The sequence below is a fragment of the Sitophilus oryzae genome, unplaced genomic scaffold (assembly GCF_002938485.1).
Source record: "Sitophilus oryzae breed Bouriz unplaced genomic scaffold, Soryzae_2.0 scaffold_381_pilon_pilon, whole genome shotgun sequence".
Classification (NCBI taxonomy): domain Eukaryota; kingdom Metazoa; phylum Arthropoda; class Insecta; order Coleoptera; family Curculionidae; genus Sitophilus; species Sitophilus oryzae.
In genome coordinates, this window is record NW_022146953.1 from 2,659,903 (window position 1) to 2,678,409 (window position 18,507).

General features: G+C 33.7%; 1 protein-coding gene across 3 annotated transcripts in view; it reads left to right on the forward strand.

Annotated features, from left to right (window-relative positions):
- Positions 1-18,507, forward strand: part of LOC115885312 (homeobox protein homothorax) — a 394,897-nt gene that overhangs the window by 145,021 nt on the left and 231,369 nt on the right. For all 3 annotated transcript variants that reach the window (XM_030904184.1, XM_030904187.1, XM_030904186.1), the window contains 2 exons: positions 4,438-4,488; positions 18,059-18,253. In XM_030904184.1, coding sequence (XP_030760044.1) covers positions 4,438-4,488; positions 18,059-18,253 — 246 coding nt within the window. The remainder of the gene's footprint in view (positions 1-4,437; positions 4,489-18,058; positions 18,254-18,507) is intronic.

Sequence of the window (18,507 nt, forward strand, 5' to 3'; positions counted from 1 at the left end):
CCGATTTTATTTTAGAAATGCATTTAAATAAACGTACTTACTAATATACATATGTATTTTTCTTCACTGATATAACTGAACGTAGCATGGAATAATATACCCAAAGTGATGAAGGCTTCCTATGTTTTAAAAGATGTTCAAAATATGCCAGGAGAACCTTTTCGTTACTATTATTCTTCATTCCTTCCACAGCTACTTATCAATCAAAAAAAAACTTGTCAAACTATTGCGACTCTGTCATTTAACGACCATTGCAGGTACTGAAATATTCAAGATAAACCTGAAAATTCCACACCTGTAATTTTTAACCAATCAAAACGTGTTTTTTGACAAATCACCAAGGCAACGGATAAATTTTAGTGAAAATTTTTTCCTTGTGGGCACCCAACAGCGAGTTTTACTGGAAATTTGTTGACGTTTATAATGACAGAATATCTTTTTGAGAGTCTGGTTTTTATTTGTTTACATGATAATTTTGATACATTTCAATTACAAAGCTGAGATGTTTTCTATATTCTTCGCGCACCTCCTTTTTTCTTTATTGCGAAAATGTAGGACTTGGAATGGATTGAATTAAATGTCTATGTCTAATGAAATATATATATATATATATATATATATATATATAGATATAATATTTAGACACTATTTTATTCACCTTTTTTCCATTTAGCACTTTGAATTTTTCTTTCTTCAAGTAGGAGCCACAATCCTCTTACAATTAATGCGGGTAAATAAGTCATCGCACATGATTGATCATTACATCAAACAATTTCACGCATATTTTGCATGTAGTATGATTTTCAAACCGATTCATTTTTAAAACAAAGAATTTTGTTGGTTTTTCAAGCTGCACAATATTCTTTATTACAACAAAACGCGAGTGTTTCTGATATTTTGAACTGTCAAAATACGATGCCTTTTATGATTGACGCTTGCTGACGCTGCGCGCTTGTTATGAATTCCATACCAATAAAGCGTTTATGAACAGTTAATAAAAATGCAAAAAAGCAATTATAATTTTCAAAATATTCATGAGCTCAAAAAAATTTCCGGAAATAATTTCACCTCTAGTGGTATTACTAGTGAAAATTTCATCACATTTTATTCTAGGCAAGATATGACAGCCAGCAAAAAAATTACCGAATTCTGATAAACATATATAGGTATTTTCTCCAAAACTAAATCACTAAAAAGCGCATCGAGCTAAGAACCAATAAGCGACATAATTGTTACCGATCCCTGTATTATCTCCTTCTTTAACCTGAGTCTTCTAACCTCGACGGTCATCACGAGAAAACAATAGGCGGTACAGACCATTAGGCAAATCGCTGTTTTCCTTCGTAAATTGCTGCCCTTGGGGCGGCGTCTTTTATTTTTATTTGTTTCCTCCGCTTTTGGCTGGGCACGCTGTGTAAAGACGTAGGTGTGCTCCGAGGGGGACAGTCGATGATGTCGAAGACGAAAATTATTTGAATTGCCGTTTGTTACACTCCAGTTGGTCAATGAGTTCTCCTCTCTGTTACTTATTTCGGTTATTTCACTTTAATACAGGGTCTGACGAAAATAAGTGCTAGTATTTTAAGGGGCATTATAGCAGCATTGGAGCAGGGAAGAGTAGATTATAGGTATACAAGGCTTATAGAATACATATATAGTAATGCCACCACAACTGTAAAACTTCACGAGACAACAGATAAAATTGAGGTGGGCAGAGGAGTTCGACAAGGGGATACTATTTCGCCTAAACTTTTTACAGCTGTCCTTGAATACGCAATGAAATCACTCTCTTGGGAGAATAGGGGCATAAATATCGATGGTGAAAGGTTGACACATCTCAGATTCGCAGATGACATCGTCCTTGTCTCAGATAACATCGGAGATTCAAAGTAGATGCTCGAAGAATTAGTGCAGGCCTCATTAAAAGTCGGTCTCCGGATAAATACGAGTATAACGCAAATAAGGACGAACTTAGTGCTGACACAGAACATCAGAATAGGTGACGCCGACATAGAAGAAACACATATATACAAATATCTCGGGCACGAAATACAAATCGGAAAGAACAACCAAGCACACGAGATACAGCGCAGAATAGGTTTGGGTTGGGCTGCTTTTGGCAAACTGCGGGAGACCTTTAAAAGTGATATACCCATATGCTTGAAGAGGAAAGTTTATGAACAATGTGTCTTGCCGGTAATTACATATGGAGCGGAAACTGTAACATTAACGAAAAAGTCAGCAGAAAATTTACGAGTAGCCCAGAGAGCCATGGAGAGAGCCATGCTTGGAATAACTAAAAGAGACAAAATTCCTAATAACACTATCAGACAAGAAACCAAAATTAAAGACATAGTGGAACACGTAACTCGAATGAAATGGAGATGGGCAGGTCATGTGGCGAAAACATCTAAAGACAGGTGGACTAGAAGATTGTTAGAATGGCGACCTCGAGCAGATAAACGTAGCAGAGGCAGACCACCGACACGCTCGACCGATGATGTAAAGAGGATTGCTGGAAATTGGATGATGACGGCCCAAAATCGAGAGACATGGAGAAATCGTCACGCGTCACGGGATTTTTAACAGACACTGTTTCCTCAATGAACATCTGAGTAGATTGAAGCTAAGAAACAACGGTGAATGCAGATTCTGTAGGGAAAATGGGGAAACACCAGAACAACTCATCACTGAGTGCTCCGAGACGACAAGCATTCGTGCCTTAAATTTTAGTATGACTAATATCGGAGATGGTGAATTAATCTTTGTAAAACCGTCTCAAATACTGGCTTTTGTCAAAGCTATGAGACTGTATGATGAGTTATAGCTCAAGAAGGAAGGACACAAAAGATCTATAAGATTGGTGATTAATTTTGTGTCTCCTATACAATCTACAATCTTCATCTTCTTCTTCTTCTTCTTTTAGAAGGCGTATCGCCTGTTTAGTTCCGGTTTCCTCCTCGTCTAAGCAACTCTTGCGAGGTTGACTGCCAACTGTCTTGCCAACGTTTAGGTGGTCATCCAGTAGGTCTTCTGCCATGGGGTACGTTGTTGCGAATTATTATGGTCATTCTGTCGGGGCTCATTCTATTGACATGCTGGTTCCATTCTCTTCTTCTCTGCCTAATCCATCTGACAACGTCGTTTGTTTGGCACTTTTCTCTTATGTCTACATTTCTCTGTCTGTCCCTCAATGTCTGTCCAGTTATCATTCTTAAGGTCTTCATTTCAGTAGTTCGTAGGATTCTCTTTGTTACTGATGTTTCAGCTCTGGTTTCCGCACCATATGTCATCACTGGTCGTATGCAGGTTTTGTATATTCTTGACTTACATTCTGTACTCAAATGTTTGTTTTTCCATATGGGATATTTAAGATGTCCTGATATTGCGGCAGCTTTATTGGCTTGTTTCCTTACTTCTTCTTCCAGGAATCCTGAGCTTGTAATTTTGCATCCGAGGTATTCGAATAACATTATCTGATCAATAGTTTTGTTTTTTATTACCAATTTGCACCGTAAAGGCTCCTTTGTAATGGTCATGCATTTGGTCTTATTTGTGGAAATTTCCATGTTAAGTTTTTCTGCCTGTCTGTTAAAAGCTTGTAGCATTCTTTGGAGGTCGTCCTCTGACTCTGCAATAAGTACTGCGTCATCGGCATAGCATAATATGTTTACTTTATGCATTCCCATTCGATATCCTAATCCAGTATTCTTGACGGTTTTTATTACTTGATCCATGATTATGTTGAATAACAGAGAGCTAAGACTGTCGCCTTGGCGAATACCAGTTGTAGTTCGAAGGTGCTGCGTTAAGGTAAAGTTTGTTCTTATTTGGGTTGTTGTGTTTGTGTTTAAGTCCTTGATAAGTTCTGTGAGTTCTTTCGAGACATTACTGCTTTCCAAGGTGGTGATGATGTCTTTTAGTTGGACTCTATAAAAGGCCTTTGTTAAATCTATAAAACACAGATAGGCTGGAGAGTTATATTCTAAGGATTTTTCAACTAGTTGCCTGAGTATGAATAGTGCATCGGTAGTTGATCGGTTTCTTCGGAATCCTTGTTGTTCCTCGCTTATTGGCACTATTGAGGAGATTTTGTCCGCAATGATCTTAGTCAGAAGTTTTAGCGAGGTGCTCAGTAATGTTATTCCTCTATAATTTGCTGGGTCTGTTTTATCTCCCTTTTTAAAAATGGGTATTGTTATAAATCTACAATCTGCAACAATGTATTTACCTTTTTTAAAAGAAATAATTGTAAATAACAGAGTTATTTAACTTAAAATGATGTATTCTTACTGTAAAAAGAAGATATCCCAATTGATGAATATTATTTGTCTTGTTGCACATTTTGTTAATAAGTTATTAGATATTTTCTCTTACTTAATTTTAAGAATAATATGTGTTAGACTGTATAAATTTAATGTGTTTATTTTTTTACAGATGGTACAGGCAATACAAGTGTTACGGTTTCACCTATTAGAATTAGAAAAGGTAAGTCATAACAACAATAATAATATTGATTAATTTTTATATTGTAATGATTTCTTTCTAATATTAATGTAAAATAACATAAATCACAGGGTGTTTTAAAGATAGAGTAAAAACAACTCTTCGATTAACCCTGTATAATTAATCCAGTACTACAGTTTATAATAAACTGAATTTACGAATTGAAGTTGATATATTTATATACGGTTTGCTAAAAAATCAAGGAAATAGGATTAAAATAAAAAAATATAACATTTTAAACGTTTTTTTTTGCATAGTGTACGAGTAGTAGTAAAACGTTTGTCGTTTTGTCAGATAAACATTTTGCGCGATGAATTATACACTAGTTTGTTCAGTGTCTTTTCAGTCATAAAAATGAAGAACTGTATCACTGAAATTGTAATTCTCAGGTTGTACGCTTGTATACAACCGAACCGACGTTTCTTACTGAATATTTAATCCACCCTCAGACAGCTGCATCACCTTTTCAATCCGAGACTCGCTTGTATCGAATATCTCTCCAAAAACGACCAGCAGCGCCTCCAAAAATAGTCGCTTGATCGTCTCCGGACTGTATTTTCGCATTGGATAGGGCCCACGATCTGCGATCTTGTTTTGGTCAGGCCTCCGCTTCTTCTTCTTTTTGTCTTTCATTATCTTCTTCTTCTTCTTTTAGATTATTTCTTCTTATTCTTCGTTCGGTAACAGGCGGTCGCGGCGTGTTGTATGCTAATATTTGCAGGACCGTCTTCGGGGGATAATACAATAACTCCTAAAAGATAAAGACAAAGTGCTTCGGCGTGACGTCATCACTAGTGGGAATATATAGTCTGTCCAACGAGAAGATCCTATAGACAGTGATAGTTGTGTATGTCATTTTAATTTCAAAGTAGTTTATTTTATTTTACAAAGAAATAAGTTGGTACAACTGGAACGCAAGCAGGATATCAACAGGATATATTTAAAATTTGATTGACAAGATGACAAGTTGATTATGATTGAAATATTGTGAAAAAAACTGTATAAAACTAAAAAATGTAATCCAGTTATTTTATTTAATAAAACGGTATGTGTTAATACAAAACAAACAAGAACAAGACACTACATACCAAAAAAAAAATATAAAAAGAACTATTTATTTTTAACCAATTTTAAAAAGAATTTATTAAAAATTAAATTACATTTCTATTAACATTTTAATCTTATTTACTTGTAAAAAGCTTTATCAAACTACCCGCATTGATGATTATATTTATCAATATAACTTATGTCGTCAAATAACAAATTTGTAGGAATAAATAAAACAACATAGGTAAAACCAAATACTTTTTTCTACTTTATTAATAATCGGTTTTCCTACCAAATTTTATAAAAAAGGTTGATTAATTAACTTTAACAAAGAATTTTTAAACCAGCACCTTTTGACATTATTTTTCTGCAGTTCTAAAATCCATTATTTACCTCATGTGATGTCGATATTTTACAGCTACTCCAGTTTTTAGTATGTGTTTAGTTTCATCCTTCTACCATATACGAGATGCACTTACCTACGACGAAATGGTATACAAACTTTATCGATGGCAACTTCATTGGTGTATAAGACTTTCTGCCTGGGCAGAGTTGTTAGCCCATAAACTGTTTCTGGGTCTACAGTTAATTTTCACTAATTTTTAAAACCACTTGACTTTCAAAGACACAAAACACACGTAATAATACGAATCAAAATGCATCATCTTCCAAAACGCATAGTATTTAACAAATTTCTGACACTAAAATTATAACCTATTTATTGTAATTTTAGACTTTGACAAGCGTCAAAAATGACAAAAATCTAAAGGCGAGAATTACGCATCGGCGTCCGTTTGTCGTTCAGGTCGTTCCTATGGAACCAATAAAATTGAAATACGATCTTACATTTTTTAATAAACCAATAAAACTGGTTAAAAAAACAAGACACGACGCATGACGGATTTATATTGTAATTGTGATAGAAGTAACTCCAAAATTAAAAATTATTAGAAACTTTTGTAGTAAAATAAATAGATTGGTATGGAGACGTCATCTGCTTTTCTTCTGTCATCGTCTGTCGAAATCTTACCTGAGAAAAAACATAGAGTAATATATATACAAGCGTTCTAATCATTATATAGGCATTAAAAAGGAAATTACTATATTTTAAACATAATTCTAAATAAAAATCCTTTATAGATGTTAGTCTCATTAACGTATAGATTTGAAATATTTATAAAAAAAATTGTAATAAAGGATAATTTTACATACATACTTTTACAAAATAGTAGTTGACTATGATTGAACATTATTAAAGTTTTCCGTTTATTTTCTAGATGTATGTAAATAGTTTTTTCTTATGCCTAAACTATTATTAAGCAATACTCGTAGTTGAGAACAATATTTAATAAATTATATAGTTACTATTGGATTATTCCAAAAATTGGACTTATAATAAGCTATTTTTAAAGTCAATATAATCATTGACCTGACAATAAAAATTATTTTTAACCAATTTTAAAAGAATTTATTAAAAATTAAATTACATTTCTATTAACATTTTAATCTTCTAAAGGGTGTAGAAAACATGATTTATCACACTACTCGTATTGACAGTGCAGAGTAAAATTTCACCCATCTGTCGTCAAAGAACAAAAATAAGTAACTAAACCAACTAAACTAACCAAACCAAATACTTTTTTCTATTCATTGTCGCAAATTAGGCGCGGTTTTCCGATCGTCAAAGGTAGATAGATTTGTCAAAATAGGTAAGTGTGTCTAATTAGGTATATAGATTCTATTTCACAAGGGTGTTTAATTTTCTTTGCCTCCTCTTTTCTAAAGTATTGTTTTTTTTACCGCAGTAATTCTTTATAAGGGTATTTGATATGCGACTAAGAATAAGTTTTGCAATTACTTCTGGAGAATGTTCACCACATCCATTTAAAGAAATTAATAAGTTGTTGAATTAAATATTGCAAAACTAAATTAGAAAAGAATGTTTTTTATTAAACACTTGGAGAAAACTGTCTTCAAAATCTTGTACGATCTTTTTAAATATTAGGTACTTAAGAATATAAAACAATATTTACTATATCGGGCAATTTGGAAAAATAGTAGGAACGGCATTTTCCTTCAGGTGAGGTCTTTGCAAATTTACTTCAAGAAGCTTACCTGTTTTAGGACCCCGTGGGAGATTTTTCGAATTATACTACCTTTTGGGAAATGGCGTTCACACACTTTATGATACATATTCGGCACAAAATTTTTCCGCGGTATGTTTGTCAACCATTTGGCTGTTACCGCGACATCCTTTGGGAAAGCAAACACCGACACTCTAGGTTCACCCACGTAATTTCCACGGCATTTGGGCACACAACAAATTTGAGGCATGGCTGAAACACTATGCACAATTTTCTACACACACAATAACACTAAAAACACTCAAAACTTATCGAATTATCTATAACTTTTAAGAAACAACACGACGCTTCTTAGCGAAACTGACGAAATGACAGAGGACACGTGCCGGGATTTATAGCATAGCGTTGTCAGGTGGCCCTTTTATTAAGAAAATTAAAATATTTTTGTAATAATACTAATTTTTCTTCGTAAAATGTTTATCAAAAGTGAAGTATTTGTATCCTTTTTAAAAATAATATTAGCTAAATGTATAATGTTGTCGTTGCATCGACGGCAAATCATAAGAATATAAAGTCCCACTAGTGATGACGTCACATCGAATTGAATCATAAGCACTTTGTCTTTATCTTTTAGGAGTTATTGGATAATATCGATTTATTTTAAGTTCTAAACAGGCGTTTTTATGAAATGTCGTGCTTTACACTTTCCTGTAATCTTACATGTATTCCTAACATTTCCTTTTTCAATTATCCTATTATCTTTATTCTTTTATGAGCTACACATTTTTAAATAAACCACTGATATTTTTACAATCTTGAAATTGTTGAAAATCGAGCTTTTAATACCCATCGTTATATGGAGGAATGTCCTCCAAGAAGTTGTCGTTCCATTTGCTCCTTTCATTGAAAATCAGGTTATACTGATGCATGATAATGCCAGTTTCCACACAACCGAAACAAGCCCTATAACATAGGATACAACATTTTAATGAACAGTGCTTTCCATAAAATCAATAAAATGAAAAATAAATGTAATAATATACATGTACTGATTTCTTTCGAAAATCGACAACTATGAAACTATGAACCCTTCCTGGACACAAACGGTAGATTGTGAGACAGGAAATTGTAGAGAGAAACAAGTCCTATAACATAGGATACAACATTTTAATGAACAGTGCTTTCCATAACATCAATAAAATGAAAAATATAGGAAATAATATACAAGAACTGATTTCTTTCGAAAATCGACAACTATGAAACTATGAACCCTTCCTGGACACAAACGGTACATTGTGAGGCATGAAATTGTAGAGAGAAACAAGCCCTATAACATAGGATACAACATTTTAATGAACAGTGCTTTCCATAAAATCAATATAATGAAAAATATAGGAAATAATATACAAGTACTGATTTCTTTCGAAAATCGACAACTATGAAACTATGAACCCTTCCTGGACACAAACGGTACATTGTGAGACAGGAAATTGTAGAGAGAAACAAGTCCTATAACATAAGATACAACATTTTAATGAACAGTGCTTTCCATAAAATCAATAAAATGAAAAATATAGGAAATAATATACAAGAACGGATTTCTTTCGAAAATCGACAACTATGAAACTATGAACCCTTCCTGGACACAAACGGTACATTGTGAGACAGGAAATTGTAGAGAGAAACAAGTCCTATAACATAGGATACAACATTTAAATGAACAGTGCTTTCCATAAAATCAATAAAATGAAAAATATAGGAAATAATATACAAGAACGGATTTCTTTCGAAAATCGACAACTATGAAACTATGAACCCTTCCTGGACACAAACGGTACATTGTGAGACAGGAAATTAGAGAGAAACAAGTCCTATAACATAAGATACAACATTTTAATGAACAGTGCTTTCCATAAAATCAATAAAAATGAAAAATATAGGAAATAATATACAAGAACGGATTTCTTTCGAAAATCGACAACTATGAAACTATGAGCCCTTCCTGGACACAAACGGTACATTGTGAGACAGGAAATTGTAGAGAGAAACAAGTCCTATAACATAGGATACAACATTTTAATGAACAGTGCTTTCCATAAAATCAATAAAATGAAAAATATAGGAAATAATATACAAGAACGGATTTCTTTCGAAAATCGACAACTATGAAACTATGAACCCTTCCTGGACACAAACGGTACATTGTGAGACAGGAAATTGTAGAGAGAAACAAGTCCTATAACATAGGATACAACATTTAAATGAACAGTGCTTTCCATAAAATCAATAAAATGAAAAATATAGGAAATAATATACAAGAACGGATTTCTTTCGAAAATCGACAACTATGAAACTATGAACCCTTCCTGGACACAAACGGTACATTGTGAGACAGGAAATTGTAGAGAGAAACAAGTCCTATAACATAAGATACAACATTTTAATGAACAGTGCTTTCCATAAAATCAATAAAATGAAAAATATAGGAAATAATATACAAGAACGGATTTCTTTCGAAAATCGACAACTATGAAACTATGAGCCCTTCCTGGACACAAACGGTACATTGTGAGACAGGAAATTGTAGAGAGAACAAGTCCTATAACATAGGATACAACATTTTAATGAACAGTGCTTTCCATAAAATCAATAAAATGAAAAATATAGGAAATAATATACAAGAACGGATTTCTTTCGAAAATCGACAACTATGAAACTATGAACCCTTCCTGGACACAAACGGTACATTGTGAGACAGGAAATTGTAGAGAGAAACAAGTCCTATAACATAAGATACAACATTTTAATGAACAGTGCTTTCCATAAAATCAATAAAATGAAAAATATAGGAAATAATATACAAGAACGGATTTCTTTCGAAAATCGACAACTATGAAACTATGAACCCTTCCTGGACACAAACGGTACATTGTGAGACAGGAAATTGTAGAGAGAAACAAGTCCTATAACATAGGATACAACATTTAAATGAACAGTGCTTTCCATAAAATCAATAAAATAAAAATATAGGAAATAATATACAAGTACTGATTTCTTTCTAAAATCGACATCTATGAAACTATGAACCCTTCCTGGACACAAACGGTACATTGTGAGACAGGAAATTGTAGAGAGAAACAAGCCCTATAACATAGGATACAACATTTTAATGAACAGTGCTTTCCATAAAATCAATAAAATGAAAAATATAGGAAATAATATACAAGTACTGATTTCTTTCTAAAATCGACATCTATGAAACTATGAACCCTTCCTGGACACAAACGGTACATTGTGAGACAGGAAATTGTAGAGAGAAACAAGCCCTATAACATAGGATACAACATTTTAATGAACAGTGCTTTCCATAAAATCAATAAAATGAAAAATATAGGAAATAATATACAAGTACTGATTTCTTTCTAAAATCGACATCTATGAAACTATGAACCCTTCCTGGACACAAACGGTACATTGTGAGACAGGAAATTGTAGAGAGAAACAAGCCCTATAACATAGGATACAACATTTTAATGAACAGTGCTTTCCATAAAATCAATAAAATGAAAAATATAGGAAATAATATACAAGAACGGATTTCTTTCGAAAATCGACAACTATGAAACTATGAACCCTTCCTGGACACAAACGGTACATTGTGAGACAGGAAATTGTAGAGAAAAACAAGTCCTATAACATAAGATACAACATTTTAATGAACAGTGCTTTCCATAAAATCAATAAAATGAAAAATATAGGAAATAATATACAAGAACGGATTTCTTTCGAAAATCGACAACTATGAAACTATGAGCCCTTCCTGGACACAAACGGTACATTGTGAGACAGGAAATTGTAGAGAGAAACAAGTCCTATAACATAGGATACAACATTTTAATGAACAGTGCTTTCCATAAAATCAATAAAATGAAAAATATAGGAAATAATATACAAGAACGGATTTCTTTCGAAAATCGACAACTATGAAACTATGAACCCTTCCTGGACACAAACGGTACATTGTGAGACAGGAAATTGTAGAGAGAAACAAGTCCTATAACATAAGATACAACATTTTAATGAACAGTGCTTTCCATAAAATCAATATAATGAAAAATATAGGAAATAATATACAGGTACTGATTTCTTTCGAAAATCGACAACTATGAAACTATGAACCCTTCCTGGACACAAACGGTACATTGTGAGACATGAAAATGTAGAGAGAAACAAGCCCTATAACATAGGGTACAACATTTTAATGAACAGTGCTTTCCATAAAATCAATATAATGAAAAATATAGGAAATAATATACAGGTACTGATTTCTTTCGAAAATCGACAACTATGAAACTATGAACCCTTCCTGGACACAAACGGTACATTGTGAATCAGGAAATTTTAGAGAGAAACAAGCCCTATAACATAGGATACAACATTTTAATGAACAGTGCTTTCCATAAAATCAATAAAATGAAAAATATAGGAAATAATATACAAGAACGGATTTCTTTCGAAAATCGACAACTATGAAACTATGAACCCTTCCTGGACACAAACGGACATTGTGAGACAGGAAATTGTAGAGAGAAACAAGCCCTATAACATAGGATACAACATTTTAATAAACAGTGCTTTCCATAAAATCAGTAAAATGAAAAATATAGGAAATAATATACAAGAACTGATTTCTTTCGAAAATCGACAACTATGGAACTATGAACCCTTCCTGGACACAAACGGTACATTGTGAATCAGGAAATTGTAGAGAGAAACAAGCCCTATAACATAGGATACAACATTTTAATGAACAGTGCTTTCCATAAAATCAATAAAATGAAAAATATAGGAAATAATATTCATGTACTGATTTCTTTCGAAAATTTCGAAGTTGACGAAAGACTCAAACTTCGCAAATTGAACAGTATGTGTAGCATGCTAGCCTTACTACAGCTTGATATTCATCAAACTATAGATCAAGAAAGAATAGCTACCCTTATTCATTCGATACGACAAAGACCTCGAGCTGATATTGCTGCGAGAGGTGGACATACACGGGACTTAGGTGGACATTTATTAAATTATTGTTATTGTCAATAAAAGAATCTCTGAAATCAATACTTTACTTAAAAATGTGTAGCTCATAAAAGAATAGAATTTATGGGATAATTCAAAAAATGAAATGTTAGGAATACATCTAAGATTACAGAAAAGTGTTTTTTTTATCCAAAATGCCCGTCTCATTTTTTCCACAGGGTGTTTTGAATTTATTGCAGAATTTTCAGTCAAGTTAACTCAATACGATATAAAATATATTACTTTGAACTACACAAAACGAAATTCCAATAATAATAACAACAGACTAAAAAAACTCATTACTGAAAGTTCATTTTAAAACTTACAGAGATCTTCCAGATGATATATGTCCAGATTTACGTTCCATTGTTTTTCCATAACATATAACAAGCAATTTTCGTTCAATCCCATTTTATATCTCTTTACAGCTACACAGGTAAAACAGTTACTCGAAAATATCTTTCAAACACAATTGAATCACTACAATTACACACATAAACAAAGATTTATCGCTTAATTTCAACGAACATTATATAGACTATATAAGTTTCGTTCAAAGAGCCAACCCAAGCACCAACAGCACAAAAACCAAAATAAATAAACTAATAAATAGGAATCCATTATTCCCGAGCTTCGAAAAGCTTTATAGGTCTCTCGAAGAACTAAATGGAGATGTTTTAGATTTTTTTACGAGCATTCTCTCAGATATATGTATACGTCTGTGGAGAGCAAGAGAGAGAACAAGTAAGAGAGAAGATAGAGAGAGACTCTTAAAACATAAAAGGCCAATTCATTTTGAATCGGATCAGTTTTTAAGAGAGAGGTCGTTATAAAAATAAATAAAAAAATAGAGGCTGCGAGGAAAGATAAAAATGGAATCGGTTTTCGAAGAGATGTTGTGCTAGACGAACCTAAATTAGAATTTTCTGTAGCACGATTAGATAGGGATACGTGTGATACAGGGTGTTCTTCGGAAAGTTCGAGTTTTCGAAACAGGATTTTTTAAACAGATTGGTAAACAAAACTCATACTGTTGCATTGATAAACTATAGACAAAAATAAGTGCAGATATTTTTAGGGAACAAAAAAAGTCTCAAAATGAATTTAGCAAAAACTAAAGTAATATCACAGATTAGGTATACTATATTTATATACAGATAAAAATCTTATCCCTAATTCGTGGTACGAAAATTGTTTTTTATGACGATGTGCAAACGAGTAAAATTTCCTGTGCGCAAAAATAAACTCGCGTAAAATAACAATAAACAGCGTAATAGAGAGATATCGCTAAACCGAATAGCGTGCATGGACGTTAATAAGGCCAGGTGTTATTTCCTTTACGTGAGGTGGTATTAACTCTCTTCATTTATAGTTAGCGGATCGGAAAGAATTCTGTTGGCGTGGCGTCCGCTATTTAAACTTAACCTAACTTTGAAATTGTTTTTTACTAGGTATTTTAAAACTAAAGGGCTTATTTCCAGTGCTTTATTGTTCAACGTCTGCCAGTGGGTTTAGGGCAACAAGCAACAAATTCTCTGAGAAGGGCTAAGTGGTCATCTGCTGTAAACCTAAGCCTCTTTATAGATTCTTTAATATTGGAAGAGGTGGAATCCATATTTTGGCCCATATTTATTTAATTAAAACTAATCCCAGCTACTTAAATATCAAATTACCTAATAAAACTAAAGTAATAATTCAAAACAATTCAAACATAGCCTAAAATAAAAGATCTCGCCGGCCGGCCTCGGTTGTCAAATACCCGCACATGCCCATTTAAGCAATTTTTAAACGTTATTTAGAAATAGCGCTTGGGGTAATTGATCCGCAAATTACGTCAGACGGTAACGTTATTAGCGGGTGTTGCGTTAAAAATTGACTCGCGCATATCGTAACCATGATAATAAGTAAATACTGCATGACGCTATTCGGTTTTCCGATATCTCTCTAATAACTGTGCCGGTCAGGCGCTGTGCACAATTTTAGAGGCCATAAGTGGGCGTGCTACGAGCAAAGAGAAATATGTATAAGTGTTTTCTTTACAAAAAACTCATGGATGTATTTCTGGGGTGGAACTACAATTCGCGCATTTTATTAGGGGACACCCTGTATAGTTATAAGGTATAAAAATTCTAAATAAAACGACTGAGGTTTGAACACGATGGGATCTCTGAGCGGGTATGCAAATTTCTTCTATCCCCGATGGAATGAACCGTCCGCTGGTTCTCTGTTGGCGGCATGTTTTGTGAGAGGGAATTTTTAATTTTATTTTGAGCCAATTTATTTATTTATTTATTTCTGTTGGTGTATCAGGTGAAATGCTCTGTAACTGATAAAAACATGTATTGTTTTATTAAGTATATACCAATAAATTGTATTAAAATGAGATGATTAGTCTCAAATAGATTCAAGAGAAATTTTCGAATTTTTCAAGAGAACCAGTTTTCTTGAGTTAAATATTTTCTTTTACGCTCAAATAAATTCTTTTGCCACTAATTTTTTTTTCAAGAACGATGACGACTTTAGTTCAAATCTATCTTTTTTATCAGTGTGGCTTTTATCAAAGCCCTTAGACTGTATGATGAAACTCAAGAGAGGGGAGACAATAACTGTGTATGTATGTAGACAAAAATTCCAAATTTTCAAAATCAAATATTTGAAAGAAGAATGAAAACATGAAAAACAAACCAAGGATAAATATAAAAATATAAATGACCTTGACAAAAAATCGAATTTACGATTTATAAATCTTTAATACAAAACCATCTAATAGGCGGTCCTTTTGAGCCGACTTTCGTTTGTTCCTCTCCAAATAAAAAATCGAACCAGAAAAATTATAATATGGAAATGTCACCGCGCGCTGTTTATACATTTTTACCCGGGCTTCGTTCGTACATTTAAATTGCAAAAAGGGCCCCTATGTTTATTGGACGGACCGACAACTGTCCCGGCCTAGGACCGGTTGCTTTGGCGTTCTTCTGTTCGTTCTTGTTCTTTTTCAGCCTGTTCGTTTGTACCTTCGGTGCGCGCGAAGAACGGCCATCTTGATCGAGCGAGGTGGCTCGATGACCCTTGGTAATCTTTACATGCATATTACCCTTTTGGGAAAATTGTAAAGTATCCAAAAGACTCATTTAACTATTACTTCGTAGCCTTCCGTAACTCGCGACTCTTTTTTCTACGTAAGTATTTTCGTGGTGTATTTTAATACACCAAATGAAGGCCCCGCAGTGGGAAAATCACCAGGTCCCCGCGATGGGAAAATCACCAGGTCCCCGCAGTAGGAAAATCACCAGGCCCCCGCATCGCAGTGGGAAAATCATTAGGTCAACGCAGTAGGAAAATCACCAGCAGTCCTGGCAGTGGCAATATCCCAAATTGTAATATACTTTCTCTGTTCTATACAGGGTGGTTAGGTAGTTTATATCGAAATTAAATTTTGGCAGCATATGTAGGTTAACTGAAAGCATTTTATAAAAATATATAGAATTATACAGAGTGTCCCCAAAAAAAGTTACACATCAAAGTTGTGGTTTTTCTAATGGAACACCCTATATATTAATCGATTTTCGGATTCTAGGAAAAAAATAAAGGTGAGTTTTATTAAAGAAGCATATACCTAAAATCTAAGGATTTTTACATATTTCACATTTTGTGAAAATGAAGAGTAAATTTCAAATTTCGATAACAGCTACCTAAATTTTAGTTGACCTTGTATAGCCTGATATTTAATTACAGTGACCATTGTATGTTAAACCAAATTCAAATTTGACCCGAAAAGTTATACAGAGCGAGACAAAATTAATATGGAACATTAGTCACTTTTAAGCATGTTACTCCTTTACTTTAAATGGAACACCCAGTATATTTTTCCGGTGTTCAATATTATTAAGGTTGCCTACCCCTCAGACAAGGATTTTCCTAGATATTTTAATTTTTATGATTTTAAGTCAGTCTCAAAATCTAGGTGGAGTTCTATGTCGAAAAGCAGCTACAATAATTATTTCTCTCATGTTGTCGACACTAGTTGGTCGAGTTTTGTAAACATTGTTTTTAACATATATAACTCTTTGGTTCAAGTTTTAATTTGATTTAAAGTACAATAGTCAATTTAACTACATATCAGGCTATACCGGGTAAATTCCAATTTAAGTAGCTTTTATCGTAATTTAAAAATTGTTCTTTATTTCTAGAAAATGTTAAATATGTCAAAAACGTTATCTCCTCTTATAAAACTCACCTTTATTTTTCTCCCAGAATCCGAAAAGCAATTAATGTATATGGTGTTCTATTACATAAAACACAACTTTGATATGTAACTTTTTGGGGGGACACCCTGTAAAACTCTCTATATTTTTAAAAAGTGCTCTGAATTAACCTACATATGCTCACAAAATTTCATTTCAATACAAACTGTCGTTCTCCTTGGAACCTCCGCGACATATGAGAGGCGGCACCCTGTACAATAAGTTAGTAATTATGACACCATATTGTATAGTCTAAAAAAGACAGAATACTTAGCTGTCAATTCCAACGCTTGTTTTGAAGTCTTCATAGATGATAACGTCCAGATTCAACAGTAGACAAATTTAAATACCTGGGTGCTATTATCAACAACGAGGGTTTGGACAGAGAAGAAATACAAACCCGAATTTAGAACAAGTTATTGGATGTCTTAATAGCCTCTGGTGGGACCGAAACTTGTCTGCAACAACTAAAAAAGAGTCAGTTCTTTGCTATAGTTCAGAGCTACGGACTCTAAGTGCAGTTACAAAGCGCAAAATCCAAGTTGTTGAAATGGACTATCTTAGAAGAAGCGCAGGTATATCTAGGATGGAAAAAAGACAAACATCGAGGTCAGGCGTAACATGCATGCATCGGAGGAAACAGTGCTAGATCGAATCGAAAAATCCAGCTTAAAGTGGTTTGGACGTATTCTGCGTATGCCGGAGAACAGGTGGCCAAAAAAAGTTTTTCGATGGGCTCACCAGGGCAGAAGAAAGAAAGGCAGACCTAGAAAATACTGGAACGGAACCGTTAAGGAAGGAATGGAAGCTCGTAACCTAGAAGCTGATGACGCACTAAATCGAGAGGTGTGGCGTAGGGTAATGGGAAGGCAGCAATAGGCTGTAGTTTGAAAAAAGTATCAAATACTTACACCAAATCCCGTTTATATATATATATATATATATATATATATATATATATATATATATATATATATATATATATATATATATATATATATATATATATATATATATATATATATATATATATATATATATATTAAGACACCTATTATTAGCATACTACTGTTTCTAACGATTTTCCTCTTTCTGTTTCAGGTTCACGAGCTGTGTGACAACTTCTGTCACAGGTATATTAGTTGTCTGAAGGGCAAGATGCCCATCGACCTTGTGATAGACGAGCGGGACAGCGGGAAGCCGCCCGAACTGACCGGCTCGACGAACGGCGACGGCGGTACGAGGAGTACCGCCGACTCCACGTCGCACACAGATGGCGCTAGCACGCCGGATGTCGTAAGTACCCTTTGGAAATTGTTGTAGGACATGTTTAGAAACACATACACACCTCAAAAGTCGTTTTCGTGGTTTCAAAATAACAAACACTTAAATCAATATTGTGTCTGCATTCTTAAAATTCCTTTCGTAGACACAGATACTCTACACGTACTTAAAGCCTAAAGCAAAAATTTCTTTTACTATTTTCTTTTGAAGAGAATTTCTTCGCTTTGGATTCTAGGTCTGCAACGAACGGCGCTTCGGCGCGCGGT